This window comes from Talaromyces proteolyticus (assembly GCF_021365285.1).
Source record: "Talaromyces proteolyticus strain PMI_201 chromosome Unknown BGW36scaffold_4, whole genome shotgun sequence".
Lineage (NCBI taxonomy): Eukaryota > Fungi > Ascomycota > Eurotiomycetes > Eurotiales > Trichocomaceae > Talaromyces > Talaromyces proteolyticus.
In genome coordinates this window covers 1418410-1443086 of record NW_025764280.1, presented here as the reverse complement: position 1 = coordinate 1443086, position 24677 = coordinate 1418410, and the positions used below count along the sequence as shown (strand labels likewise).

The window sequence follows — 24677 nt, the reverse complement described above, 5'->3', positions numbered from 1 at the left end:
CTTTTTGACATGCATTGAGGGTATATATAGGCGTCACGGTGTTTGTATAATGATGAACGTAGTATTAGGTCTGATGGGCATCTTGTCAATATCATTGTTCCAAGCTCCCCTTTTTGTATCGGACATCTTGTGCGAAATTATTTTATACTATTTATATCAACATTGAATTGATGTTTTTGTAATCAATATTACTAGCCACAAGAAAATTGCAGCTTCATTAGATACTCAGCGTAAATATGTCCAACAATGGGCTTTCTGCTACCGGGTAATCGTAATAACTGGGAGATATATATACTCTGCTCATTGGCAGTCATGACATGCGCTTTGCCCAGAGTCTCCTGTTGTAAGGCTTATCTTAGGATCAGACTGTGGCACATTGCTGCCACTGTCGTCTGACTTCGCATCAACAGGAGGTGTGGACGCGGAATCATCACCTTTGACTACTCTACTAAGAGCTCGGTCAACATGTCCCAAGTCTCTCAAGGGATCGATAACATCTCGAACCATGGATTTCAGTTGTTTGACTTCTATATAAGTACAGAATTTGTTAAAAAGATCGAAGGTTATGATCTGTGATGATGTTGAACTTACCAGGAAATCCACCATGCGTTTTACGGTCCCATAGTAGCTTTGTTTCGGTTTCGAGACTATTGGTCCTGGATGAGTGTAGCATAGTTACTGTGAAGATACCGCCTGTGGTTGGCATCAGGGAGACCTCTCCAATGGCTGTGCCAAATGTTTGGAGGAGTTCTTGTCCGAACTATAACTGTTAATCTAAGCAACTAAAATTTCTCCGCAGGTATACCTGCTGATAGCTTTTGAAATATGGTGAAAGATGTGGGTTGAAGATGTTTATAGGGCTGAATGAATGAGAGACTCACATAAGCTGCTCGGAGCATCCATTTGCACTGGGTACAGTATTGGATGGTGATCCGAGGAAGGCGGATTTGTGATGGCGATGACTCGAAGCCCTTGTCTCCTGTTGGTGGCTGTTGCTCGATTGGTGGGATTGGTTCTGTCATGTTGGAGAATATAAGAATATAGGTATTATATCAATCAACAACCTGACTTAATCGATGGAGGAGAGGCCTCTGTGAAAGTCTCCGATATGTGGAAGATGCTGCGTGGTGGGGAATGAAGGATGACGTTCATAAAACGGCGGCGAATGCCTGCACGCGATACTTACTACGTGGCATAAGATATTTTATTATTATTATTTCGTTTTCTAGTTTCTACGATGACTACCTATATTAATTTAGGATGTCTGTATGTAGCAAGCTCTATCTTGATTGGATCAAAGGTTTACTACATCCACGTGACGAATAATATCCCGCTCGGCACAGCCGGCTCCCACTCCCACCCGGCTCTCCCACACGGCAACAATATGCCAAAGTCAGTGCTTTATCTCGATTTCGAAATATGAAAACTTTGATATGCCTTAAATGATACACACGCGAGTTGAAATCAACATGGAGCCGTCTCGCTTTAAGTGTTTACATCCGGGTTGTAATGCTAGCTATCGTCGCAAAGAGCACCTGGTCCGTCACACAACGAGACATTCTCAATCTCGTGCATTTTCATGTCCTGAATGTGGCGTCAAATTCGATAGGAGGTATGTAATCATAGATTTATCGTGCTTTCTATATTTCTGACTACTATCCTCAGCGATACCCTACGACGACACAAAAAAATCCATCTCAAGCCCGACGAGCCTGTTGCTCGTGTGGCCAGGGCTTGTGATCGGTGCCATGCCCAGAAATCCAAATGCGATGGCCATATTCCGTGCGGGATATGTGCTCGAAAAGGATTAAAATGTTCTTTTGAAAGAGAGATTGAAACCGGGAATACTGCCACCTATCAAAAATCCCACGGATATCACCCCTACAGCGGTGGCAGTGATCGGGCCCGGAAACAAATTTCCTTTGATTATATAGATTACATAGACCAAGAAGCAAATGACAGCCTTGAGATTACGGCTCAGACACAGCAAGGGATTTCGTCTTCGTCTCTATCAGGTGCATCAGCGCATGATATCCGCACAGCCCTCCTACAACACGAAACACAACTGCAAGACGACGCGGTGAGACTAGCCGAGCAACGCAATCAAATCCAGCCATCAAGTTTACAGCTGAGAGAATTGTTCGATTTCCCACCTGCAAATGAAGAGACATCATTCGCGCGTTCGATCGATATCAAGTATTATGTGGATCTGTATTTTGATTATTTCCACCCGTTCTGGCCATTCATCATGAAGAATTCTTTCGATCCAAAATCAGAGCCCCGTGTTCTTGTTCTGGCTACTACGATGATCGGACTATGGATTACTGGAGAAGCTCGTCTGCGTAAGCTTGCGTGGACGATACATTCTCGTCTGCATGCAATGCTTCTGACGCAGGTGGTAAGTTGAATATCAGCAAAGCGAAAATAGATTCGCTTGGCAGTCCAATTCTCACAAGTTAATATTCGCATAGAGCAATTGGTGTGTCCGACCAACGAATATGGGGAAAACCGGCACATCTGCCAATCCCCATTTACCAGCCGGCCTGTCTAACAAGCGCTGGCCACTTGCGTCCTATCAGGCGATTCTCCTCTTCACCATCTTCGCTATAACAGCGCACAACCCGGCGGATGTCATGTCTTCGGAAACCAGTGTCGACGATGATGGGAATGCAACGGAAAACATTAATGGTGATGATATTATAGACCATATTCGACCTATTTTTACGCGTCTTGTTCGCACGTGTCGTGCTCAGGGCGTTTTATACTATCCCGCTATGCTGGCCCAAGGTGGCATTGACGACCCGCTGGTTTATGCATGGGTGAATCTCGAGGAGTTGAAATATTTCGCTCTGACTCTATACAAAGTCAGCGTCATCTTCGCAAAACTTAGCAATGATGGTGATAATATGCTGGATGATTATGAAGACGATGGTAATAGTAGCATTCTTTCACTTGATGACTTGCAATTCCCGGTCCCGGATAATGGATACCTATGGAGTACCCCTGGTGTTCGTGAATTCTTTCGTCGACGCGAATTGCAACATCGTGATCCTGCTACCGCGTCAAAGACGTCGGCACCGGGTGATGCTGAACCATGGATATCAGAGATTCTGGGGGAAAAGGCTAAGGGGTTTTCAAGAGCACAAAAAAGAAAAGCATGGATGAGTCTAGGACCCTTTTTAGGATATTTGGTGGGAGTGGACCTTTAATGGCAACGTTTGAAGTTAACTGTATTAATGATACGAATGATAGATGATATTGCAAGTACTGATTAGTGCAATGGAGACCAGTAGATACTGGTTTATATTCACGTTGATCTCTCGGAATACTGGCAAGGTACTCATCTACAATGACGGCCTGTAAAGTATGAACTGCAGGTTTATTTAACAATATAAATAGTTTGTCTCATCCAATAGAAAAAGGTGCAAAGGTCAAAGGTGAAAACAAATCTATTGTACACCAAAAAAGAATAAGAAGATTCCAAATCCCTAGTACAGCTCCCGTAAAATGTTGGCTGCCCTTTGTCGCTTTTTTTGGATGGTTTAGAATTTCAGTTGCCGTAGCCATTATCCTCAGCTTTTTTCGTTTCCTGTCGTGCTAACAAGGAAACGAACACATACTCAAGACATAGGGAAATAAAAAAAGAGAAGAAAAAGAGGCCCCAAGCCGAACATCGAGGCAGATACATCAAACTAGAAATGAGAGAACAACAACTATCACAGTCAAATTATATGCCAAATGTCGGCCAACCAAGTCAATGTAGTCTTATATAGCCCTGACCATTGTTGAGCTGAGGGTAAACAGAACTCTGCTGTTGATGACAAGGTGTACTGATTTTGAGATCAGCACAGGGAATTTGGTTTATATAGGCCAGGAAACGGCCCTGAACAAATGTCGGCCGTTCGTCAGATCGTGCAATGTCAATTGAATGGATCACATCGAAGCGTGGCGAGGATGAATATAAATGAGTATATCGGGGAGGTAGATTCAAGAAAGTCGAGTCGCAATCGTTGCATAAATGGGTATGATAGAGGCGAAAATTTTGGAGGGGTTGAAATGCAGGATAAAAAAGCGGGTTCATCATTGGAAGCGGATGAGGCGCCGGAGTCATGAGGACCATTACATTACAGTACAGCAGCCACCAGACTGCTGAGGAGCGTAGGGATCTTCCCTCTTGTCAACCTGGAGCCAGTTAGTAAATGATTTGTGCTCGAATAATTGGATCAGATTTGAGCTTTGCAAGGGGTAAAACGTACTTGACCCCAGACAGAAGGGACCATGAAGTCACGAGTATTGTTGCAATAGTTGATGAGCCTGATATTCACAACAATGTTCAGCAAATGAATTTTGAATAGCGACTAGAGGTGTCTGGCGGGCTACAATATAGCCAGGGAAGACGTGGGATTGTGGATAGGTGTGGACACTCCCTTTCGGCAGCGTCCGCTTTTTGACGTCGGGACAACTTACGAGAGAGCAGCTTCAGACACCTTGACGCGAGGGCGATCCAAGTCCTCTTTCAAGCGGCTGTTCAGCTCTGTCAAACGGCGATACTTGAGGTCTGCCATGCTCTGCTTCTTGTTCTTGACGTCGCCGCCGGAGCGGATCTCGTAAGCGGCCATTGTGATCTGTTCTCGGTGGTAGGGGGGCGACAAGTCACACTCGATCAATTAATCGGGACGCGACGCAGCAACAGCGCGCGTGGTAGTGATGGCAAAGCGACCGACGACGAGGTGGATAGGAAAGGAGCGAGAGGGCGTGGGTAGCGACGACGGATCGGATAGTAGTAGGGAGCGACAGGGTAGTGGTGGTGAGGTGGTGGCAGAGGTGGTGTGAGGCGACGAGGCGGACCGTTTGGATGGGGGCAGGAAGGGGCTAGTAGCAGACTACTTGGCACTTGCTGTGTCGTGCAGAGTCGGGCGGCCCAGGCGTCTGGGCCGCGTTGGGGCGCTATTAATTAATATTAATATTGTATTCAATACTGTATATTAAATAATTGTGTAGTGAATAGCACAGCACTCATGATAAGAATAATATTGATTACCATTTAATATTAATTATGGCCGGCCTTTTATTTATCAAAAATTGCCATGAGTGTTCTATTAAATAAGATTATTGAGTAGCTGGCTCACGTGATCCGCCAGGCTGACTAAGGCTTCCTGAGGAAGGCGTCATGTGACAAGCCGCGCTAGACCCAGTCAGGGCTCTTTGTGATCGCACAACAGCAGGCGCCAGCCAGAATTTGCCTCGAAGTCCGCCAGGCCTTGCAACCCCCCCTCGGCATCGCCAGACCTGTGGTGAAATTCTGAGTTTTACCCCATCAGCTGAACACCACGAAAATCAGCTGTTGTTGAATACTGGCCCAGCCGTCGATTATCTCCATTCTAGAAAAATCCACGTCGCCCAAAGGGCAGGTTGCCCGCCATGCCTCCACCACCCCATATCAAACCCGAAAATGTCCTCAAGGTACGCCTTTCGCCCTCACGTCAAACGTCCCTTGGAGGACTCTCTAGCTAACAGGCACTTTTTATAGCGCGCTCGAGAACTCATCGCTGTGGGCCAGGCCCCAGCGGCCCTCACCGTCCTTCACGAACATGTCACCTCGAAGCGGACTCGTAGCAGCCCTGTCGCGTCCTTGGAGCCTGTGATGATCCTTTTTGTCGAATTATGTGTCGATCTGCGTAAAGGAAAGGCTGCTAAAGATGGCTTGTATCAATACAAAAACATTGCCCAGAACACCAACGTGGGAACCATTGAGGTGAGACACCAGAATCTCCCCACTCATGTGTACAGAAGGATTTTTGCTGATACATTCTTTACAGGTTGTTCTCAAGCACTTTATTGAGTTGGCTGAGAAAAAAGTTACCGAAGCTCAAGCCAAGGCCGATGAAATCCAGTCAACCCTCGAGTCCGCCGTACCATCAACCAATGTGGACGACCTGGAAGCCATCGAGACCCCCGAAACCATCCTCCTGGCAACGGTTTCTGGTGAACAATCCAAGGATCGTACAGACCGTGCTATTGTCACTCCATGGCTCAAATTTTTGTGGGAAACGTACCGGACCGTGCTTGAGATCTTGAAGAACAATGCTCGCTTGGAAATTATGTATCAAACCACTGCCTTGCAGGCATTCCAGTTCTGTCTCAAGTACACCCGCAAGACCGAGTTCCGCCGCCTTTGCGAACTGTTGCGTAACCATGTGCAGAATGCTGCCAAGTACTCCGCGCAGATGCACGCTATCAACCTGAGCGACCCAGACACTTTGCAGCGCCATCTTGATACTCGTTTTCAACAGCTCAATGTGGCCGTTGAGCTAGAACTCTGGCAAGAGGCCTTCCGCAGCGTTGAAGATATTCACACTCTGCTTAGTCTCAGCAAACGTCCTGCCAAGAACATCATGATGGCTAATTACTATGAGAAATTGGCCCGAATCTTCCTTGTTAGTGAGAACTACTTGTTCCACGCCGCAGCTTGGAACCGATTCTATAACCTTCTTCGTCAATCGGCTGTCACGCTCGCCACTGGCCAGGGAACCAAGAAGGACAATCCTTCCGTCACGGAAAACGATATGACTAAGGCTGCATCTTTTGTCTTGCTTTCCGCCCTTTCTATCCCCGTCATCAGCACTTCTCGTTCCCGTGGTGCGTTGGTTGATGTGGACGAAGTCCGCAAGAACAAGAATGCCCGTCTTACTAACCTGCTTGGTATGGCCCAATCTCCTACTCGTGCTGCTTTGTTCAAAGACGCTCTCAACAAGGGCCTGCTTAAACGTGCTCGCCCTGAGATTCGTGATTTGTACAATATTCTGGAAGTTGATTTTCACCCTCTCTCAATTTGCAAAAAGATTACCCCCATTCTCAAGCAGATTGGTGCCGACGCCGAGATGGAGAAATACGTTGTGCCTCTCCAGCAGGTCATCCTCACTCGCTTGTTCCAACAACTGTCTCAGGTCTACGAGTCTGTCTCGCTAAAGTTTGTCTACGAACTTGCCCAATTTCCCGACCCCTTCCAGGTCACTCAGTCTATGATTGAAAAGTTCATCATGAACGGCTGCAAGAAAGGTGACCTGGCTATTCGCGTTAACCACGTTGCCGGTGTCCTTACCTTCGATTCAGACATCTTCTCATCGGCCAAGGCTCTCCACCCTGGCAGCGCCGCAGGATCCGCCGAGAGCGAAGTGGGCTCCGTTCAACGCTTGCAAAGCACGCCTGCTGAAATTGCTCGCTCTCAGCTTTCACGCCTTGCCAAGACCTTACATATAACTTGTCTTTACGTTGACCCGTCTTACACCGCTCCTCGTGTCCAAGCCAAACAGCGATCGCATGTTCGTGCTCGCGAGGGAGCTGCCAAAGAACATGAAGACATTCTGGCTCGTAGGGTCATAATAGAGAAAAAGAAGGAGGCAGCCACTGAGTCACTCCAGCGTAAACAGCGCGAAGAGGAGACACGTAAGAGAATCCGTACCCAGCAGCTGCAGGAAGCCGAAAAGCAGAGGTTGCTTGACGAGCATCGCGAACGTGAAAAGAAACGCATCAAAGATGAGCAGGACCGAATTCGCCAACAAGAGATTAAAAAGCAGTTGGAAGAACTGAAGAGTGGTGGTGGTAAAGGACTCGATTTGAGCGATATTGATCCCGAAGAGCTCGACAGCAATCGCATTCGTGCTATGAAGCTGGCCCAACTTGAGAAGGAGAAGAATGAACTCAACGACCGTATTCGCATCACAGCCAAGCGTATTGATCATCTAGAACGTGCATTCCGCCGTGAGGAGCTCAAACACGTCTCGGAGGACTATGACAAGCAGAAGCAGCATGATTTGGAAATTTATGAACTCGAGAAAAAAGAAACTTTGAAAGAGGCCGAAGCCAAGCACAAGGCCGATGTCGCTCTCAAGCACCGATTAAGCCGTCTTGTTCCAAACTTTAATGAGTTCCGTGACAGCCTCAATGAGAAGCGACACGAAGAATTCGAGAGGCGCCGCAAAGCTGCAGAGCGTGAATATGAAGCAAAGAAGAAACAACGTGTCAAGGAGGTACAAGAACGCCGCCGCCGCGAGAAGGCCGAACGTGAAGAGGAGGAGCGTCGTAGGCAGGAGGAGGAAGAACGCGCAGAGCGTGAGGAGCAAGAGCGTCTCGCCCGCGAGGAAGAGCAGAGACGAGTTATGGCTGAAAGGAAAGCCCAGAGAGAGGAAGAGAGAAAGTTCGTTTTTATCACCCATACATTTCTTACCTCCACGGTCACTAACCTGTTATATAGGAAACTTGATGAAATTGCCGCCAGACAGAAACAGCGTGAAGAAGAAGCCGAGGCTCGTCGTGCAGCTCGTAAAACCGGTGTTCCTACTGCTCCCGAACCTGTTCGCGCAGAACCTACTCGGGCAGAACCTACAGAGCGAACTGCTCCACGTCTCAACATCGCTCCTCGTACTGGTACCGGCCCAAGCTGGAGAGAGCGCCAGGTTTCGAAGGAGACAGGGGGCGCTTCTGAGGCTGAACCAAATGAAGAAGCTCCTGCACCCCGAAAGACTGGTGGTTACGTTCCTCCCCACCAGCGTCAAGGTGCTGAGGCCACTAGCCAACGTGAAGCTCCGCCTGCCAACGGCGGTACAACTGGCCGCTATGTACCACGCCACCTTCGTGAAGGTAGTGCTGCACCTTCAGCTGCACCTTCAGCTGCTCCTGCTAGCGACAAAACTGAGGATTCTAAGCCAAGCTCTGGTAGATGGGTTCCTAGCTGGAAACGTCAGCAACAGTAATCATCGACGTTCACTAAAATTTTATAATTCCTTTCTCCCACCTGGTCAATCTTTCCATTATGGGGTTTATCATGTAGGGTGTCTTTGATCATGTTCAACCCTAGTCTGAATGATCTACCAAAGTTACGCATTTATATTTCTTTTCTGCATTTCGTCTTCCTCGTTCACCAAAATGGGCATCACTGCTCCTGTGCATAACTTCTTTGGGCTTTTACCTACGCGAAGTAGAAATTGATTTAGGCAGACGTTTATATCGAAAACAATCTAAGTACATTGATTCCAAGTTCTTGATGAATATGGTAGATTGAGGCTTGAAACAACTCGTTCCAAGAAAAAGGAACATTCGGGGTAGGGAAAGACCATCGTGTCACTTGATTTTTATACTTATGACTACCCATTGAAATGAATCGAGTCATTTGTATGCCAAGTTACTTTTAAGATATGTATGAATGTTAGTCTTGGTTATTTCATGTCCAGCTGCATCACATTAATTCCACCACAAAAATAAAACCAGGATGCAGAATTTCAGATTATATCAAAAACGGGAAAAGAAAAAGAGTCGTAGGAAATCTTGATATAAAGAAGGTGGTTCAAAGGGAAGACTGTAAGGGGATATCTATGTGTATGAAGAAGGACTAAGCAAATAACATCGAACAATTATGTCCACGGTATCGCAGCTTTGTCTAGCAAAATGACAAGGAAAAAAAATGACAAGATAAGGTCAGAATATACAATGCTAGGTTGTCTAGTATATTTTTCCCACTCAAAATCGTTCATGCAGCAGCACCAGTAGCTGCAGTGGTAGGTGCTCCAGCAGCACCGAATAGCTTCCTTCTCCACTCACCACAGACTGCTTCAAAGCCACTGACTACTTCGCCACACACTCTGCCTGCTTCACGTTCTCGCAACTTGCGGTCCCATTCACCGCTTTCTATCCAGCGGTGACCCTCTTCTCGATCCTCATCCTCTCGCTTTATCTCAGTAACAATCTCCCGTGCGGATCTAAGGCGACGGGAGGCTGTAGAAGTGAGCTGGCGGGATTCATGTAAAGTGTCACTTAATGTTCGAAGAGTTAATGTAAGATCGGAGGTCTGAGTGAGGAGAGTTTGCAGCGATAGCAGTGGATCTACAGCTGCTGTCTGACTCTGTGTAGATTTGGTGGAGGAAGAAGATGTCGGCCTAAGCGAGCCCTGTGCTACATGTGGTGGCTGGAAAGGTAAAGGTAAATTCGGGAGGAGACCGTCGTCAATCAATGGTATGAGGTCGTCGATAGAGTCAGTAGAGAGTAAGGGAAAGTGAGAGAAAAGAAGGGGATGGATCAATGTCTGCAATGCTCGTGTCTGATGTGTGAGGTGGGATGTAATAGAAGTATGAGCAGTTATAAGCCTGTGCATTGCCAAGAGTATCAGCAAAGTTCCAAAGGAATTTCCAAGCATCAGCGGGAATATCTTACCTAGCGGCACTATTTTCAATGCCGCTCTGTCCACCAAGATCCCGAAGACTTTCAATGAATCGCTTAATTATCTGATCAGTCGAACTGCCGTTATCCTCAATACCTCGTCGAGCCAAGCTCTCGATGCCTGCCATTCGCCTCTCCAGGTTTGGAGAAACCTCGCCAGGCTCATCGAAATCTGAATCATTCCCATAATCAGATCCATCATATTGAGATTCCGTACGCCGATGCCGGTTCTGATATTGTCTGACCCTCTGCCGGGGAGGCTGTAGGCCACTTAAATGGCTTGGAGATGTCTGCTCGTGAGGTGAGCCTTGTTCTGATGTATCGTCCTCTTCACGAATCCCGTGCATGTTCTCTGCTTGATTGTTCCCTTCGATCCCAGAAACATCATCATAGCCTTCTCCATCACCCCAAGCATCAGCTAATTCATCTGCAAGATTTCCAAGGCCGCCACTGGAACCCGCCATCCCCATGTAATCCTCGGACATGCGTCGGTCACCATTCAAAATCTGAGAGTTCCTCTGCCGTGGGGTTTCGGGTGAGACTGGACGAGGGGATTGAGGAGTCTGTGCATAGAAATAGCCATTGTCACCCATACCATTGATGCTCGGTGACATATCCAAACTCGATGGGTGCCGACGGTGCCTGGGAGACATCGGTGAAGGTGGCGCCGACATCGTGGCAGCAGGGTGGGTTTAGGCCTGTCGGAAAATGGAAAGCCAGGCGGTTAGACCGGGTTGTCGATCATAGACACACAGAATCACTATGTAGATATTCCGCAACACCAGTCAAGCAAGATGTTACTTTTCGGTGTGAACGCGCGGGCCAGCCGCCAGGACCAGGTGGAGCAGCAACAGGGGTTGTGGTCGTGAACACTGGAAACGGGGGATTCGTGTGGAAATGGCGCTTGACATCTATCCCTCACGATGATGATTCCGCGGCAGTTTCATGCATCATCGACCATCAGGTTCAAAGCCGACGGGATGGCGTTTGGGATTTGGCTTTGATATGCGCGATGGAGCAGGCGTCGACAAGAAGAATGATAAATTCAATCGAGTATAGTCTCCTCCCGTGACGTCGAAGGCGGTCAGGCGGCCCCCCACTTTGTCCAGGCACTCGTCTGGTGATTGTGATTTTGATTATTATTATTATTATTATTATTATCGTGATTATTTGCTATGAGCGAAAAGAGTATTGCTTTATATCGCATTGCTTCGATAAAGACCAACAAGCTACCTCACCTGTGATTATCTCCAGGAACGTACTACAATTGCGGCTCACCGTCCCGAGTGCGACCACCATGAGCTTCGTACGGCGCATGACGCCCACGGATCTGCTCTCTCTGAATCTGACAAACCTCGATCCTTTGACGGAAAATTATGATGTGGGATTCTATCTCAACTACTTAATGCGCTGGCCTTCTCTTTTCAGTGTGGTTCAAGACCAAGGTGCAGGAATCGTGGGGTATAGTGAGTTTCCTCGTTACATACGTATGGGTTTGCTCAAGTGAATTCTAATTGTCCTCCTAGTCATGGGTAAATTGGAAGAACAGCCGGCCGCAATGCGACGTTCAGAGCACTACACTCCCTGGCATGGTCATATTACGGTTTTGACTGTTGCCCCCGCATGGAGAAGACTCGGTCATGCAAGACGGTTAACTGAGAGCTTAGAGCACGTGTCTGATATAAACGATGCGTGGTTTGTAGACTTATACGCACGTGCAACAAATAAAGTCGCGGTGGACATGTACAAAGGAATGGGGTGAGTACTAGGATGTTCGCTTATCGAAGGGTGTCTAGCTGATGCAGATCAATAGTTATTCGGTCTTTCGACGTGTGGTCAGTTACTATCAAGATGACCCGAGCGGACTGTCTGAGGAAGGCGAGGACGCTTTTGATATGCGCAAGCCGTGCAGCCGAGACAAGGATTTCATACATGTGCGAGAGAATGGAGAAGACTTCCTAGTCAATCCTGAAGACGTTTATTAACCCGATCGCGCTACAAGGTACGGTGAATGATGAGACACTTACGTATAGTCGACTCTAATCGACACGACCTTGCATAAGGTATTATGGGGAATCCTTTTCACCCTCAGGTACAATAAGAAGCAACTTACCAAATGGTAGTTGAGCACATGTGGAGTCGGTGTTTATCGGTTAAAAATAGAATGGTTTTCTTTTGGTTTTTGACTGTATTTATTCGTGTCGGGGTTGGGGATTCAGGTCAGACTCCGAATGATTCTGACCTCATTTTATGCCTTGTATTTATATAGATCTACTCAGAAGCGGCAGTACATATTTACCAAGCGATATACACTATTTTCAATGCAATTTTGGCAATACTATTCATTTGTTTCATCATGTATCCCCATTTATTATGTACTTAGACATTAGGTAAGTCTATTTACTTTTGAATATTCATATTATGCATCAGTTGGAACCCAGCCAGCAATGCAACAAGGTGCTACAAAGCGTCAAGAGTTGATCTATGTATGTGATCATGAGTATATGTAGTGATGTATTTTCTCCTCCCAAATAAGAGCCAAAATGACGCCTGAATGTGCTGTGAATATGCTGTGCGTATATATGCTTTTAATGACCTAGAACAGTTGCTGGTCATGTTCGATAAAGAATCTTGGGACCGCTGCGAATAACACGGATCGTAAACATAAGTAAAGCGCACGAGGCAAGACAAGCCCCGCAGAAAGATTGAACACCAATGTAAGAATTTGTGTTGCTTAGGATAGCACCGCCAATTGGTGTACCTATCAGTAGAGCTATGGAACAGATAGCAAAAGACATTCCCAGTCGAGTGCCGAAACTCCGAAGGTCGCTGGTGATAGTCATCATCACGACTGGGGGTAGCGAGACAAAGCCGCCGGAGAAGAAGCCATAAAGCAAAGACAGGATTATGATACCCGTGCTTGAGCCGACTGCAATCCAACAGAAGGCCAAGAGTGACGATACTGCTGCTGCAGGTGTGAGCATGTTCAAAGGTCCTGAGTGATCTGCAATCATGTTTGGCATTATACGCCCAAAAGTTGAGGCAGCGTTTAAAATCGGGACAAGGTAGAACCCCAAGCTCTCAGATACAATTCCTTTTTGGATCGCCCATGGCTGAACGTAAATGAGGTAGTTGTAGAAGCCCAAAAATCCCAAAAATTGTGCCGCGCAGAAAAGATTGAATTGGACTTCCTTAAATGCAGATAGTTCAAGAAGAGCCCGCCTTTCTTTTGGTTTGAAGCGCACGCGCATTACTGAGATTGAGATGCTGCAAGTGGCCAAAGCCATGAACCCAAGAACCCGAGTTGCCCAAGCAAACCCGATTTCTCGTTGGAGATGATCAAACATGATGGGATATAGGACACCGCCAATGCTGCTACCCGATGCAGCAATTCCATTTGCCAAAGCGCGCCGTCTCCTGAAATATTGAGGTAATAAAGCCACAGCTGGTACGAACAAGCAACCGGCGCCAGCCCCGACACAGATGCCTTGGGCGAGCATGATTTGATAATATTGAGAGGCGAGACTTGTCATCATGAACCCGAATACAACCATAAATGTTCCAAGTAGTATCATAGTGTAGAAATATCCGGCGTCAAAGAGCGGGCCGGTGATGACACCGATGAACATGAGCAGGGCGGATTCGACGGACCCGATCCATGCGATGGAAGATGGTGACATGTGGGATAGGATTTGTTGCTCGTAAAAGGTTTGGAATAAACCCCACGTATTGATGAGGCCCCTAATTGATGCTTAGCAAACGGTCGAGCCTAGGGATTTTTTGAAAGCGAAGCTTACCATGAATTGAAAAACATGAAGAAGGCGCCTAGCACCTGTAGGTAGGCCGTGAGTCCGCCATCAAACTCGTGTTCCTCATTACCATACCCGGACTTCTTTTCTTCCTGCGGGGGAGATGGCGCACTGCTAACGGAGCTGTCGCCTCCATCGACAGCGTTGTTGGAAATCCCTATCGACTTTTGATCCTTTTCTGGGGCATCCTGGGCCATCATGTGTTTTCCAGCTCACGGAAAGCGCCGGTTTTTTTACGCTAGAACAACTTTGCGCAAAACCCTGCATAGAAAAGATAGACAGAGGCGTAGTATTAATTTATGAAGAGGATTCCTCCCCTAGTGATGGCACAGGAAAGCTCAGCAAGGGTAATAGTTAGTATGTATAGGACGAGAGAAACAGCAAAGCGCGCAAGATTATTTCAACCATGACCTCCGCCCTTTTTTAGCTGTATGACTGTGTCTTCCATGCTCCACCACCAAGTGAAAAGCGGGGGCTTGGAGAGAGCGATCTTGGGTGATTACTGATTAGTAACATTTTTCTTTCTTTTTCAACGTGGTAGTAGTTGCTATGTACCATTCGTATCCGGTTGATCACACCGATGGATGGATGGTCAGAATTCCTGTCTTTGGAAGTTTCCGCGGCCAAGGACCAACTGCAAGCGGGGGATAGCGCAGCCGCTGATTGGACTAGACGGAACAGCAGAGCATGGTGGCCCACTCCGCGTGCCGATTTATCCACCTCGGCTGAGCGAAGTGCCGATAATACATAGTTATTATTATATATTATATACAAGCCCGAGTCACGTGTTTGTATCTGTAATGACCAGGAACCTCTGTTTTCTAGTGTGATGTACGGTCAGAATGTCAACGTTGGTAGACGCAATGAAAAGAAACATGTCACAACATCAAAAAAAAGGATGGCAATCACTTTGCATAGCCAGTCTAGCCTGAAAATAGTGTGCTAGATAAAGCATAGCCTATTGAAATGTTATTTTATCTTAGAATCCCGCCAAACACCAGCCGCTATGCGAAAGAAGGAAAAAATTACACATCAAAGCACACAAAGTCAATGGCGCTTCAATTAGAGAAGCTCCTCGCAAGTCCAGTCCTCGTAGCTAGAGAGATCCAGTCAGGAAAGCTCGGGACAGTAAGAAGCAGCATGTACTTACTATCCGTCGGGAAGGTATCTCCTAATGATCAAAGGGACCTTCTTCTGGTTAAGCTCCTTGATGGCAATCTGCAGCGGATCGGTTTCGCCTTCAAGGTCAACCAACACGGGAGCATTCATACTAGGTCGAGGATTAGAATCTCAGTTAATCATTGGCAATGATATGTCGCTAACCTGATTTGAAGAGCCCTAGTGCCTAGAACACGAGCTCGTTCATACTTGGTCATGTACGGCGTGGTGGTGCGTTGATCGTTGGGGACTTTTTTCTCCCGATGCTGTTCGACGACACCCTGACCGCCACCTGCATTGGGGTCGCCCGATATTATGGTGCGTTCTCCATTGACGGCATGGCCATAGGCGTCTTCAGCCCCTGCGACGCCCTCGTATCCTTCAGCTTCAGCATCCTCAGGTTCGAGGAAGTCTTCTGGCTCGTGGTCATCGAACTCGGCCTCACCGGCCTCATAATCGAAGCTAAACGCGATTTCTGTTAGCAGAATAGATGACAACAGATGCTGAGGAATCATGTGGGCGATGTGTTTAAATTATCCTTGGGCATTGAAGTATAGAATTATTGGACTTACCCAGCATCGTCGCCGTCATGATCTCCGTAGTCTGACATTGTCCAAAATAATACCTAGCTATGAAAGCAAAGGGAAGTTAGCGACTAGAGTAGGCGATTTAGTCCTAGTCGCCTGGAATTATCGGCAAGCGTTATGGCTTGATGGGTTCAATTATTGACGATGCGAATATGGAGTTCTTGACAAAAGGCGGCGGAAAAAAGCTCGTGTTGCGCTAACGCTGTCCAATGAAAAGAGCCCTGGGCCTTCACCGCCTCCACCAGTATCGACTATTTCATTTCCTTCACCTGCCAACAGCACGAATAATCCTTTGCAGCTGGCGTACAACTGAACACATCGCCAATGTTTTTCATAAATCATAAGCAATGAGCCTGTGGTCGCACTACCCATGAAATTTTGCTCAACATGGCGCCAAAGAGAAAAGCCATTGAGGATAATGGGACACAGCCTAACAAAATCTCCAAGCATGTGGATGGTATGTGGCTCTCCAGCAAGACTGGTTTTGCTTCTAATCAAATTCCATAGACTCGATTTCGGAAGGGTCTGAGACTTCCTTCGAAACCGATAGTATTGATAATGTGTGTCATGATGCAACACCTGGTACACCTCTCTCCGTAACTTCTTCCAAATATCCGTCGGAACTCAAGACCCATCTATGCCCCTTCGATGGTTGCACCAAAGCTTTCAATAGACCTGCTAGACTTCAGGAGCACATAAGATCGCATAATAACGAACGGATATTCAAATGTACCCATAACGACTGCAACAAAACTTTTCTTCGAGCCTCCCACCTGAACCACCACATCAAAAGTGCACATACGGCCGTGCGTGATTATGTTTGCGAAAGACCAGGTTGTGGGAAGACCTTTGTGACGGGAACAAGGCTTCGAAGGCACATTGCTGCACATGATGGAAGGGACAAGTTTCGGTGCACTGAATACCCTCCCTGTAACGAGACGTTCCGAAAGCATTCGACCTTGAACAATCACATACTATTAACCCATTTGAACCAAAAGCCATACCCTTGCCAATATATTCATCCGGTGACAGGGAAAAAATGTGAACAAGCTTTCGAATCTGCCGCTCATCTTCGGGGTCATGAGAATCGCGCGCACACAGAAAATCGGTTTATTTGTACGGAATGCGCCTCCGGGTTAGGTGGATTTACCGACACAACGACAGAGAACGTTGCCGAAGATGTATCGTTTTTTTCTTCATATGCTGAGTTACAGGCGCATATTAAGTCCGTACACCCGCCTAACTGCCCGCAATGCCCTTTCATATGCTCTTCTTCTCGAGAGTTACGGCGCCATCTTGAAATGTCTCACGGTGATGTTATCATTGATGAAAAGCGTCAATTCCCATGCATGGTCCCTGGCTGTGGGCGCAGTTTTACGAAAAAGGGTAATTTGACCGTTCATATTCGTTCGGTTCATGAAGGCGAGAAGCGTTTCGTTTGTGGTGGAACGGACTTGTCGACGTCTAAGAAAGTCGATGGGTGGACTGGAGATGGTTGTGGCAAGCGATATGGTAGCAAGCTGGCCTTGGAAGAACACGTTCGTACCGTTCATCTTGGGCTATTGAACACCAAGGCAGAACGCCGAGAACTGCTTGGGATTAAAGAAGCAAAGTGTCGGTCCAAAAAGTCGAATATATCAACGATAGCTCTTCTGACTGGCGAAGGCTATGCTGATGAAACTGGCCGACATATTGCTTGCTTAAAGGACAATTGCGATTACCGCTTCTACAGGGAATACGACCTTTGGGTTCATATGCAGAGCAAGCATGGATATGCAGAAAATGAGATTGAAGCCATGTTCATGCAACGGGCTTTGCAGAATGATAACCAGAATACTATTTTTGGGATATATGGGCTTGATCTCGATGATGGTGATACCCAACAAGGCGCTATGGTAGGTATAGATACTGTACAGTCGTTTACGGATCTCCACCTCACCGGGAATGAGTTTGATGAAAAGATCAATGAAATTACGAACTTTAACGACACTGTGATGCAGGACATGGGGGATTCCGCTGGGCTCCTCGTCGATGAACCCCTGCAGTCTAAGAATGTTTTCCCCGGTATAGATCCAAGTTTATTTTCCGTGACTGAATAGCTATGAACGTTTGCTTGAGGAATTGTTTGCTCCTCATTGATGCCCCGAATTTTCCAGCGTTTGCCTTCTACCACAGTATCTTGTTTCATTTGCGTATTTCAGCTTTACGTTGTTTAGATAGGTACGAGAACAAATTAGTTAACTATGAGAAAGAGTGATGCTTACTCTGCTGTACAATTGATTTTATGGTAAGGCAAGAACGGAGGATCTACGCTGTTCCTGCCACTGGCGGAAATTGGGAATAGGATGCTCGAAAACTACATAATGATAAATGGGCGTGGAATCAATACATGTAACTATCAGGGGTAGGACGATATATCATACGGGCCTTCCCGTTAGTAGTGGTGCTCAGCTGGCGTGATCGACATTTAGATCCAAAACATGAGGGGCCAGCGGCCTGGGGCGAGACGTTATAAAGATTTACATCCAGCAGTGACGTTCCCAGTTAGCCAATATTGAACGACCATCTTTCAAAAGCGGCGGGTCCGGGTGAGACATGGAGCCTTGGCTAGTACCGTAGAGGAAATGCATCGGACACTATTGTAGCAAACGGCGGGCGACAGGAATCAAGTATAATGTAGGCAACAATGGCATTGATTTGTATTTTCTGTATCCCCTAAGTACCTCTCTCTCCCTTTCTTCCACGGCCGGGGGAGGCAAGACTAGCACTAGGCAGCCACAGCTCGTCGTCAAAGAGCCCATTAGAGCAGTGGCTTCTTCTCATATCCCCTTTGTTGCGCAATGTGCAACCTCAGGCCGGTCCGACGGTTCAGGACAGCCACGATAATGACAAGAAGTCCTGGATTCAATAACGCGACTTGGCAATACAATATAGACAGTAATCATGAATGATCACGACAAAATAAGGAGAGGATGTCTCAACACTCGGACCCAGGCGAGTCAGGCTAGCCCGATGCGGGCAGCATGTGGCGCGACTGGCCAATCCGGGCTTGGCGGCTGGTAGCACTACGTGGCGCCGGCTATTATTAACTATTAGCTAAGCTACTTGAATCCTAATTTAAGATGGCTCTGGTCGTGTCACTCCTAGGGAGCAGCACGAGGTAATTACCAGAGATGGAGGGAGGCCAGTCACGAGCAAGTGTAGGAGTTGGCGAGTGACCACATATTAGTCATCTGAATTCTCAAATAAATAACTACTACGTGTACGCAGGACGCAGCGCTCAGTGCTCACGTTAGCTGGCCTGTGTGGCTTGTACACAGCGCTTTCTACTGGCATGCTTGGGCGTGTTTCTCCCCGCTTCGGCTTAGCTGCGCTGCTGACGCGCGGACGGCCTAGGTCGACCACAAATAATCTTCTCGGCGGCAAAATGTAAAACATGGATCATCGAATCTGGTCTGCCTGTAGCGGCCGCCTAGAAAAAATAGAAGAAAAAATGGAGCACCAGCGGCATTATTATTAACTACCAATCGATCGCTCAGACAAAAGGTGTCTTGTCCTGGCTCTAGTCGTTCATTAGTAGTCAGCTGCCATCTGCATCTGACGGCCTTGCGCGCATTTTTGTGTTTGTGTGTGTACGTACACATTGCGGGTTGCTTACTGGGGTTCTCGTAATTCGGCCTCATCCCACATACAGTACTCTTATACTGGAGTGCAGTACTAGAGCATATAGCGAGTGCCTGTACGCAAAGAGAAGAGCCACGCTGGCCTGGTCGATCGACGTTGCACCGGCCCCGTCCGCCCTGCTGCCCTGCCGACGTCATCCGGCACCTTCCAACTAGGCCAATAATTTTTGGTCTTTCTATACCACGCAGTCCTTCAGTCCTTCAGTCATCCCTTTGCATCGTCTGAATGGCAAATTCCTGCGGTCTTGGGGAAGGTCATCTCTGATCGGCATCGTTGCGACAACTGTCTCTCGTTCACTACCCCCCCCCGCTGTCTCGCATCTTCGTTGATGCTCGATCGACCGTTTGCCGCATTTTCCTATCTGCCAGCATCCCGTTCACTGTGAACGAAGCATTTCTGTGAATCTAGACAGACACTTGACTACCTCTATACCTTCGCTTGATACCATCGTTAATATCGCCACGTCTTGCATCCGCATTCTCCTCCCTTCTCCCGCCCTCGAGTCGCTGCGATATCATCCTTCGTGAAGACCTCTAAACCCGCAGTCGTTGGTGATCATCGCCCACTGGAGGCCAAAATCCAGCCATCTCTACCATGGGTCGCTCGCGTGGTAAGTTCTTTACTATATGGATATGCTTAAATGCTTAGTTTGCCATGTGCCTTTGCTATTTGAACGATTCCCGTTCCCGCAATCGAAACGTGGATCGCTAACATCCCTTGCTTGTTCCCCGTAGTCCTCTCGTTCATTTCAGCCTTTGCGCCGAAACATAGCCAGAACACAACGCCCCAAGATACAGCAAACCCGGTTCCTGCGCAGTCAGGTCGCTTGTCGAAAATCGACAAACATGATCCCGCTCCGTTTCGCCCTTCGCCCAGTTCGAGCGGGACACCGCTGTCAGTTTCAGATCGATCTAGTGTCATGCGACCAGCATCCATGGCCTTCACCTATCAAGCGCCACAGACCGACATCGCCAGTGATACTTTGCCGGAGCTGCTACCGGTCTTTACCTTTTTGAATAGTCATTCCAACAAGCTGTATCAGGAAGGATATTTTCTCAAACTCAATGATTTGGATACCCGTACGTCTTATGCCGATCCAAGAATGTGGATTCCGCACGGACCCTGGTGATACTAACTTACCCTTCTATATTAGAGGGTCGACCGTGTACAGATCGAAAGTGGGTGGAATGCTTTGCCCAGCTTGTAGGAACAGTGCTCTCACTCTGGGACGCTAATGCGCTGGACGCAGCAGGTCAGGATGGGGAGGTGCCACCCACTTTTATCAACCTCGCGGATTGTTCCCTGAAGATGGTGAGTTCACCTTCTCGCTACTAGCGATCATGCCGTGTATCTATTTCAAAGGAAAGGAAAGGTTAAATTCTGACCTTTGGACAGATTGAAACACTGCCAACACGCGACAAGACGTCAAAGCCTCTGCAAAATATCTTGAGCATATCAACGGCGGGTAAAAACCGGTACCTCTTCCACTTCAACTCATTTCATTCTCTCACCCAATGGACCGCTGGGATCCGCCTTTCTCTTTTCGAACACACATCGCTCCTCGAAGCTTACACCGGCTCTATCATTGCCGGCAAAGGTAAAGAACTGAACGATATTCGTATGATTATGGAACGCTGCCGTTTCAAGCATGAGGACTGGGCTAGAGTTAGATTCGGTGCTGGAACCCCATGGAGACGTTGCTGGTGTGTTATCACGCAACCAGATGAGAAGGAATACCAAAAAATGCAGAAATCTGTGAAGAAACGTTCCGCCTACGATCGTACTACGCCGGTATTGACTGGCAACATCAAGTTCTACGATACTAAAAAGACAAAAAAAGCCCAGCCTATTGCCACGATTACCAACGGATATGCAGCCTATGCTATCTATCCCCAGTCGAAGCCATTAATAGACCAATCGACCCTGCTTAAGTTAGAAGGAAACATCACCATCCACTCGCAAACAGATTCCACAACGGAAGGATTCGTTTTTATCATGCCCGAGATTCGCCCGGCGGTGTCTGGCTTTGAGATCATGCTTCGCTTCCTCTTTCCCGTTTTCGACACGTTTGGTCTGTATGGAAGGCCAACCCGACTCATTGCCGATACAAATAACGTCAAAAGCTTGATGCTTGCTTTCCCAAAACAAAAGCGCTATGGTTATCTAGATGTTCTCGATGTTGTCAACCTGATCAATACGTCGGGAAGTCAAAATTGGACGGAAAGGGATTGGAGAAAGCAACTCAGAGAGGCCACAGGGCAGCGAATGTCAACCGTAAATAGTCCTGCAAGCAGCATTTCTGGCGGACGGTCTCGTCAGCGATCCAGCTTGCCTGGTAGGTCAGGAAACACCCGGTTTCAGGAGCCTAGTAAACCCTGGTCGACTGAATTCAACCAGTCTGCGGATGCTATTATCGAAACATCCAACACGAATACAGCACCTGCTCCTCCAGGTCCGGGCCAGCATTATGGACATAATCGAGCCGTATCGGACACAAGTGCATTCACTACAATCAATTCTCCAGATAGAACCTCCGCTCCAGCTACGCAGTTGCTCCGCGACCGCCCACCAGAGCCTCCAGTCCACGGTGTCACTTTCGAGAGCGAACGTCCTAGCACTCGTCATTCAAATGCGAGCAGTTCTGATCCAGAGCCCTTTGCACGGCCTCCGCCTCAAGAATTTGTAAGGCCAGACCTGCGACCTAATGGACCCCCAGCGCCTGTGGCAGTCCCTCCCGCTTTTGCACATCAACCCGGCGAAATCCCCACGAGCAGACCTCAGCCCTCGCTTGAGTTGAGGAGAGCAAACAATCGAATGTCGAATTCAACTTTAGCGCAGTTTGCTGAAGTAGGTGGAATACATGGTGCTGCAGCTACATCTAATCCCCTAGAACCCCATACCAGCCTATATCCAATTGATCAGCACAATGAACGCCTTCCGTCGTCTCGCGGCTCTGATCTATTCCTAAACACCAACTCAAGCAAGCAGTCCTTACCGAGCGGTCCAATTCAGAATGAAGCGACTAAGGCTGTCTCATCTCGACCTATAAGTCAAGTGCCGAGTCTGCATATAGACACGTCCAAGGTGACAAAGAGAAAACCTCTTCCCACTCAACCAGTTTACGTGGCAGAGCTCAATGTTGATCCCGATCAGGCTAGCCTCCACGACCCTGTTTCTGCTGCCTCGGATCCGAGCTTGAGAGATCTCCAACATACTGTTGATGAGGCTGCCTTGGACCGTGTTTTACCTCACCACGTACTATTTTCACCTCCCCCAAAGCCTGCTACCAGCCAGATTATCCACGCCGCGCGATTGGATGACGAAAGCAACTATGACAATGATTCGCCATCTCCATCTTACGCTAGCACTCGCAGATCGACCGATACAAAGCGCTCAGAAGCGTCTATTCCTCAAACGAGAATGGGAGTTCTCAAGACGGTTGGGGATGCTCCTCCAACAAGCCAAGAGGTGACAATCGGAGATGCTCGGTTTTTTGCCAACCAAGAACTACCCAAAGAAAATCCTGACATTCCCACTATTGATTTTGGGCCGACAATGGCGCATAGTCTACATACTCGGAGTCCCAGTATGTCGGATGTATTAAATCAATTTGGACATGGTCGATCGGATTCTGAGTTGACAGCTCGCAATGATACTACACCTGGACACCATGCTCGCAAGCTATCTCGATCTCCTGGTGGAGATGACAAGCGCAGAAGTGTAGTTTGGCAGCCCGGCATGACAAATGCTCGCGCAGAGTCCCCAGCAAACCGCACCATTACGCCTGAGCAGTTTGTCCATCAACGTTCGGGATCAAGCCCACGTATCTCACCCGCATACCTAGCTGCTGTTAGACCTCATTCTGGCGATTGGGCTATGACCTCTCACCAACACTCTCCGAGTCGAGAATTACCTCCTCGACCTCATTCCCGGGGATCGACTATGATGTTGAACCAAAGTAACATGCCTTACCGGCCACACTCTCGAAGCCCCACAATGATGCTGAACCAAGGAGAACTACCACCTCGACCCAATTCTCGCGGCTCCAATATGCTTTTAAGTCAAAATGATATTTCCAACCACCTGTCCGCTAGGGAGCAAGAGCATGTTGCTCGCATGACTGGTCAGGCTTTCTTTAATTTGTCCAATACTAATGTCAAACAAAATGTTGGCTCTGGTGGTCTTATTGGTGCCATTGATGCTCGAGAGCGGGAGAAGAAGAGCATGAAAGAGGGTGTCAGCAACCAGATGGTACAGCAAGCTATTGCCCAACGTCAGCATCAACAGATGCACGAAGTACAGCAGCAGCATGCTAAAGTTAGAAGCATCTATAATATGCCCGGCGCTAGCTACACCTGGGATGCTCTCAACCACATGAATTTTGTGAATAACCCCCCGAATAGTGCCGCTCAGCAATCCTGGAACGACACGCCTCGGTTGACTCCCACACCACCAGCCGCTCAACACTCGAATCATTATTCCCAACAATACACAAGCCATCAGTATCAGAACCCACAGTATCAAAGCCCGCCACCGTACCAGAGCCAACAATATCCAGGCCAACAATACCCAGGCCAACAATACCCAGGTCAACAATACCCAGGTCAACAATACTCAAGTCATTACCCGAGCTACCAATAAGCTCTTTCCCTAACTGGAATTTCCACAACTATTTCTGCTCTCTTTTCTGTGCCTGATTATATGTTATTGCAGCGTATGTTTGGATTGCCTTGATCCTTTCTTCCTCTGGTCTAAGTTATCTGAGATATACCCCTTCTTTCCACTTCATTGCATCCGAAGATTCGAGGCATATATTTTTTTCTGTGCACTTTCATTTCGGTCTCATCTATCATTGTTGCATCATCGGTGTTGAAAAGAAGGTGGCTCGGGCGTTTTCACATTTCACAACTCTCCTTTATAGTCATATTACTATTTCATTCCTCTCCCACACTATCTTCCTCTTTTTTCCTGTGGTTCAGCAATTAGATTGACATGGCTTTCGCCAATTACATCATCAAGAAAAACAATTTATTTACGCATATCCTTTGGTTTGAGCGTAGAATCTCGGTAACTCCGAGTTGAGAAGAAACAACTGTCTTCTTTGTCTTTTGTTGAATGTATTTGTATGATTCTCGCTGCATTCTTGTTTAAAGAATATTCCGAATTTAGAGATATAAAACCTAGGATAGCATACAATGAAAGGAAACGATTGAGATACCACACATAT

General features: G+C 47.5%; 10 protein-coding genes across 10 annotated transcripts; 5 read left to right on the top strand and 5 right to left on the bottom strand.

The window, feature by feature from the left end:
- Positions 1-202: 202 nt before the first annotated feature.
- On the bottom strand, positions 203-1187 carry BGW36DRAFT_132568 (Rdx family-domain-containing protein). The gene is made up of 3 exons (XM_046209374.1): positions 882-1187; positions 592-760; positions 203-527 (listed from the first exon to the last, which is right to left on the bottom strand). Exons 1-3 carry the CDS (start codon positions 1020-1022, stop codon positions 301-303), a joined length of 537 nt encoding a protein of 178 aa, XP_046074316.1. The 5' UTR covers positions 1023-1187; the 3' UTR covers positions 203-300.
- A 161-nt stretch (positions 1188-1348) lies between these two features.
- On the top strand, positions 1349-3345 carry BGW36DRAFT_132549 (uncharacterized protein). Its single transcript, XM_046209373.1, has 3 exons — positions 1349-1612; positions 1666-2398; positions 2472-3345. The coding sequence occupies exons 1-3, from the start codon at positions 1443-1445 to the stop codon at positions 3207-3209; spliced, it is 1641 nt and encodes a 546-aa protein (XP_046074315.1). The 5' UTR covers positions 1349-1442; the 3' UTR covers positions 3210-3345.
- A 774-nt stretch (positions 3346-4119) lies between these two features.
- Positions 4120-4619, bottom strand: BGW36DRAFT_395667 (G-protein complex gamma subunit GpgA; the record flags this gene model as incomplete). The annotated part of the gene is made up of 3 exons (XM_046218069.1): positions 4120-4182; positions 4257-4314; positions 4468-4619. The coding sequence occupies 3 exons, from the start codon at positions 4617-4619 to the stop codon at positions 4120-4122; spliced, it is 273 nt and encodes a 90-aa protein (XP_046074314.1).
- Positions 4620-5421: 802 nt separating this feature from the next.
- BGW36DRAFT_291069 (putative eukaryotic translation initiation factor 3 subunit EifCa) lies at positions 5422-8753 on the top strand (the record flags this gene model as incomplete). The annotated part of the gene is made up of 4 exons (XM_046210813.1): positions 5422-5463; positions 5531-5755; positions 5820-8197; positions 8255-8753. The coding sequence occupies 4 exons, from the start codon at positions 5422-5424 to the stop codon at positions 8751-8753; spliced, it is 3144 nt and encodes a 1047-aa protein (XP_046074313.1).
- Positions 8754-9526: 773 nt separating this feature from the next.
- BGW36DRAFT_425421 (uncharacterized protein) lies at positions 9527-10886 on the bottom strand (the record flags this gene model as incomplete). Its single annotated transcript, XM_046220110.1, has 2 exons — positions 9527-10139; positions 10207-10886. The coding sequence occupies 2 exons, from the start codon at positions 10884-10886 to the stop codon at positions 9527-9529; spliced, it is 1293 nt and encodes a 430-aa protein (XP_046074312.1).
- A 402-nt stretch (positions 10887-11288) lies between these two features.
- Positions 11289-12547, top strand: BGW36DRAFT_374533 (putative N-acetyltransferase). The gene is made up of 3 exons (XM_046215684.1): positions 11289-11678; positions 11739-11970; positions 12026-12547. The coding sequence occupies exons 1-3, from the start codon at positions 11510-11512 to the stop codon at positions 12195-12197; spliced, it is 573 nt and encodes a 190-aa protein (XP_046074311.1). The 5' UTR covers positions 11289-11509; the 3' UTR covers positions 12198-12547.
- On the bottom strand, positions 12400-14332 carry BGW36DRAFT_132513 (putative MFS monocarboxylate transporter). Its single transcript, XM_046209372.1, has 2 exons — positions 14010-14332; positions 12400-13953 (listed from the first exon to the last, which is right to left on the bottom strand). The coding sequence occupies exons 1-2, from the start codon at positions 14219-14221 to the stop codon at positions 12825-12827; spliced, it is 1341 nt and encodes a 446-aa protein (XP_046074310.1). The 5' UTR covers positions 14222-14332; the 3' UTR covers positions 12400-12824.
- Positions 14333-14664: 332 nt separating this feature from the next.
- BGW36DRAFT_374530 (DNA-directed RNA polymerase I, II, and III subunit Rpb6) lies at positions 14665-15924 on the bottom strand. Its single transcript, XM_046215683.1, has 4 exons — positions 15752-15924; positions 15345-15641; positions 15172-15291; positions 14665-15117 (listed from the first exon to the last, which is right to left on the bottom strand). Exons 1-4 carry the CDS (start codon positions 15787-15789, stop codon positions 15084-15086), a joined length of 489 nt encoding a protein of 162 aa, XP_046074309.1. The 5' UTR covers positions 15790-15924; the 3' UTR covers positions 14665-15083.
- Positions 15925-16153: 229 nt separating this feature from the next.
- Positions 16154-17865, top strand: BGW36DRAFT_425417 (putative C2H2 transcription factor; the record flags this gene model as incomplete). The annotated part of the gene is made up of 2 exons (XM_046220109.1): positions 16154-16223; positions 16274-17865. 2 exons carry the CDS (start codon positions 16154-16156, stop codon positions 17863-17865), a joined length of 1662 nt encoding a protein of 553 aa, XP_046074308.1.
- A 2179-nt stretch (positions 17866-20044) lies between these two features.
- BGW36DRAFT_425416 (PH domain protein) lies at positions 20045-24091 on the top strand (the record flags this gene model as incomplete). Its single annotated transcript, XM_046220108.1, has 4 exons — positions 20045-20060; positions 20185-20529; positions 20604-20761; positions 20846-24091. The coding sequence occupies 4 exons, from the start codon at positions 20045-20047 to the stop codon at positions 24089-24091; spliced, it is 3765 nt and encodes a 1254-aa protein (XP_046074307.1).
- Between the last annotated feature and the right edge of the window lie 586 nt (positions 24092-24677).

Bases quoted from the DNA above. Each gene is read 5' to 3' on its own strand.
- BGW36DRAFT_132568 (XM_046209374.1), bottom strand. From the start codon at position 1,022: ATGACAGAACCAATCCCACCAATCGAGCAACAGCCACCAACAGGAGAC. The intron at 761-881 runs GTGAGTCTCTCA...TAACAGTTATAG, and splicing joins GGATGCTCCGAGCAGCTTAT to TTCGGACAAGAACTCCTCCA. The intron at 528-591 runs GTAAGTTCAACA...GTACTTATATAG, and splicing joins AACGCATGGTGGATTTCCTG to AAGTCAAACAACTGAAATCC.
- BGW36DRAFT_132549 (XM_046209373.1), top strand. From the start codon at position 1,443: ATGATACACACGCGAGTTGAAATCAACATGGAGCCGTCTCGCTTTAAG. The intron at 1,613-1,665 runs GTATGTAATCAT...TACTATCCTCAG, and splicing joins GGCGTCAAATTCGATAGGAG to CGATACCCTACGACGACACA. The intron at 2,399-2,471 runs GTAAGTTGAATA...ATATTCGCATAG, and splicing joins CAATGCTTCTGACGCAGGTG to AGCAATTGGTGTGTCCGACC.
- BGW36DRAFT_374533 (XM_046215684.1), top strand. From the start codon at position 11,510: ATGAGCTTCGTACGGCGCATGACGCCCACGGATCTGCTCTCTCTGAAT. The intron at 11,679-11,738 runs GTGAGTTTCCTC...TTGTCCTCCTAG, and splicing joins TGCAGGAATCGTGGGGTATA to TCATGGGTAAATTGGAAGAA. The intron at 11,971-12,025 runs GTGAGTACTAGG...GCAGATCAATAG, and splicing joins GACATGTACAAAGGAATGGG to TTATTCGGTCTTTCGACGTG.
- BGW36DRAFT_132513 (XM_046209372.1), bottom strand. From the start codon at position 14,221: ATGATGGCCCAGGATGCCCCAGAAAAGGATCAAAAGTCGATAGGGATT. The intron at 13,954-14,009 runs GTAAGCTTCGCT...AGCATCAATTAG, and splicing joins TTCATGTTTTTCAATTCATG to GGGCCTCATCAATACGTGGG.
- BGW36DRAFT_374530 (XM_046215683.1), bottom strand. From the start codon at position 15,789: ATGTCAGACTACGGAGATCATGACGGCGACGATGCTGG. The intron at 15,642-15,751 runs GTAAGTCCAATA...AATCGCGTTTAG, and splicing joins CATGACGGCGACGATGCTGG to CTTCGATTATGAGGCCGGTG. The intron at 15,118-15,171 runs GTAAGTACATGC...GGATCTCTCTAG, and splicing joins AGATACCTTCCCGACGGATA to CTACGAGGACTGGACTTGCG.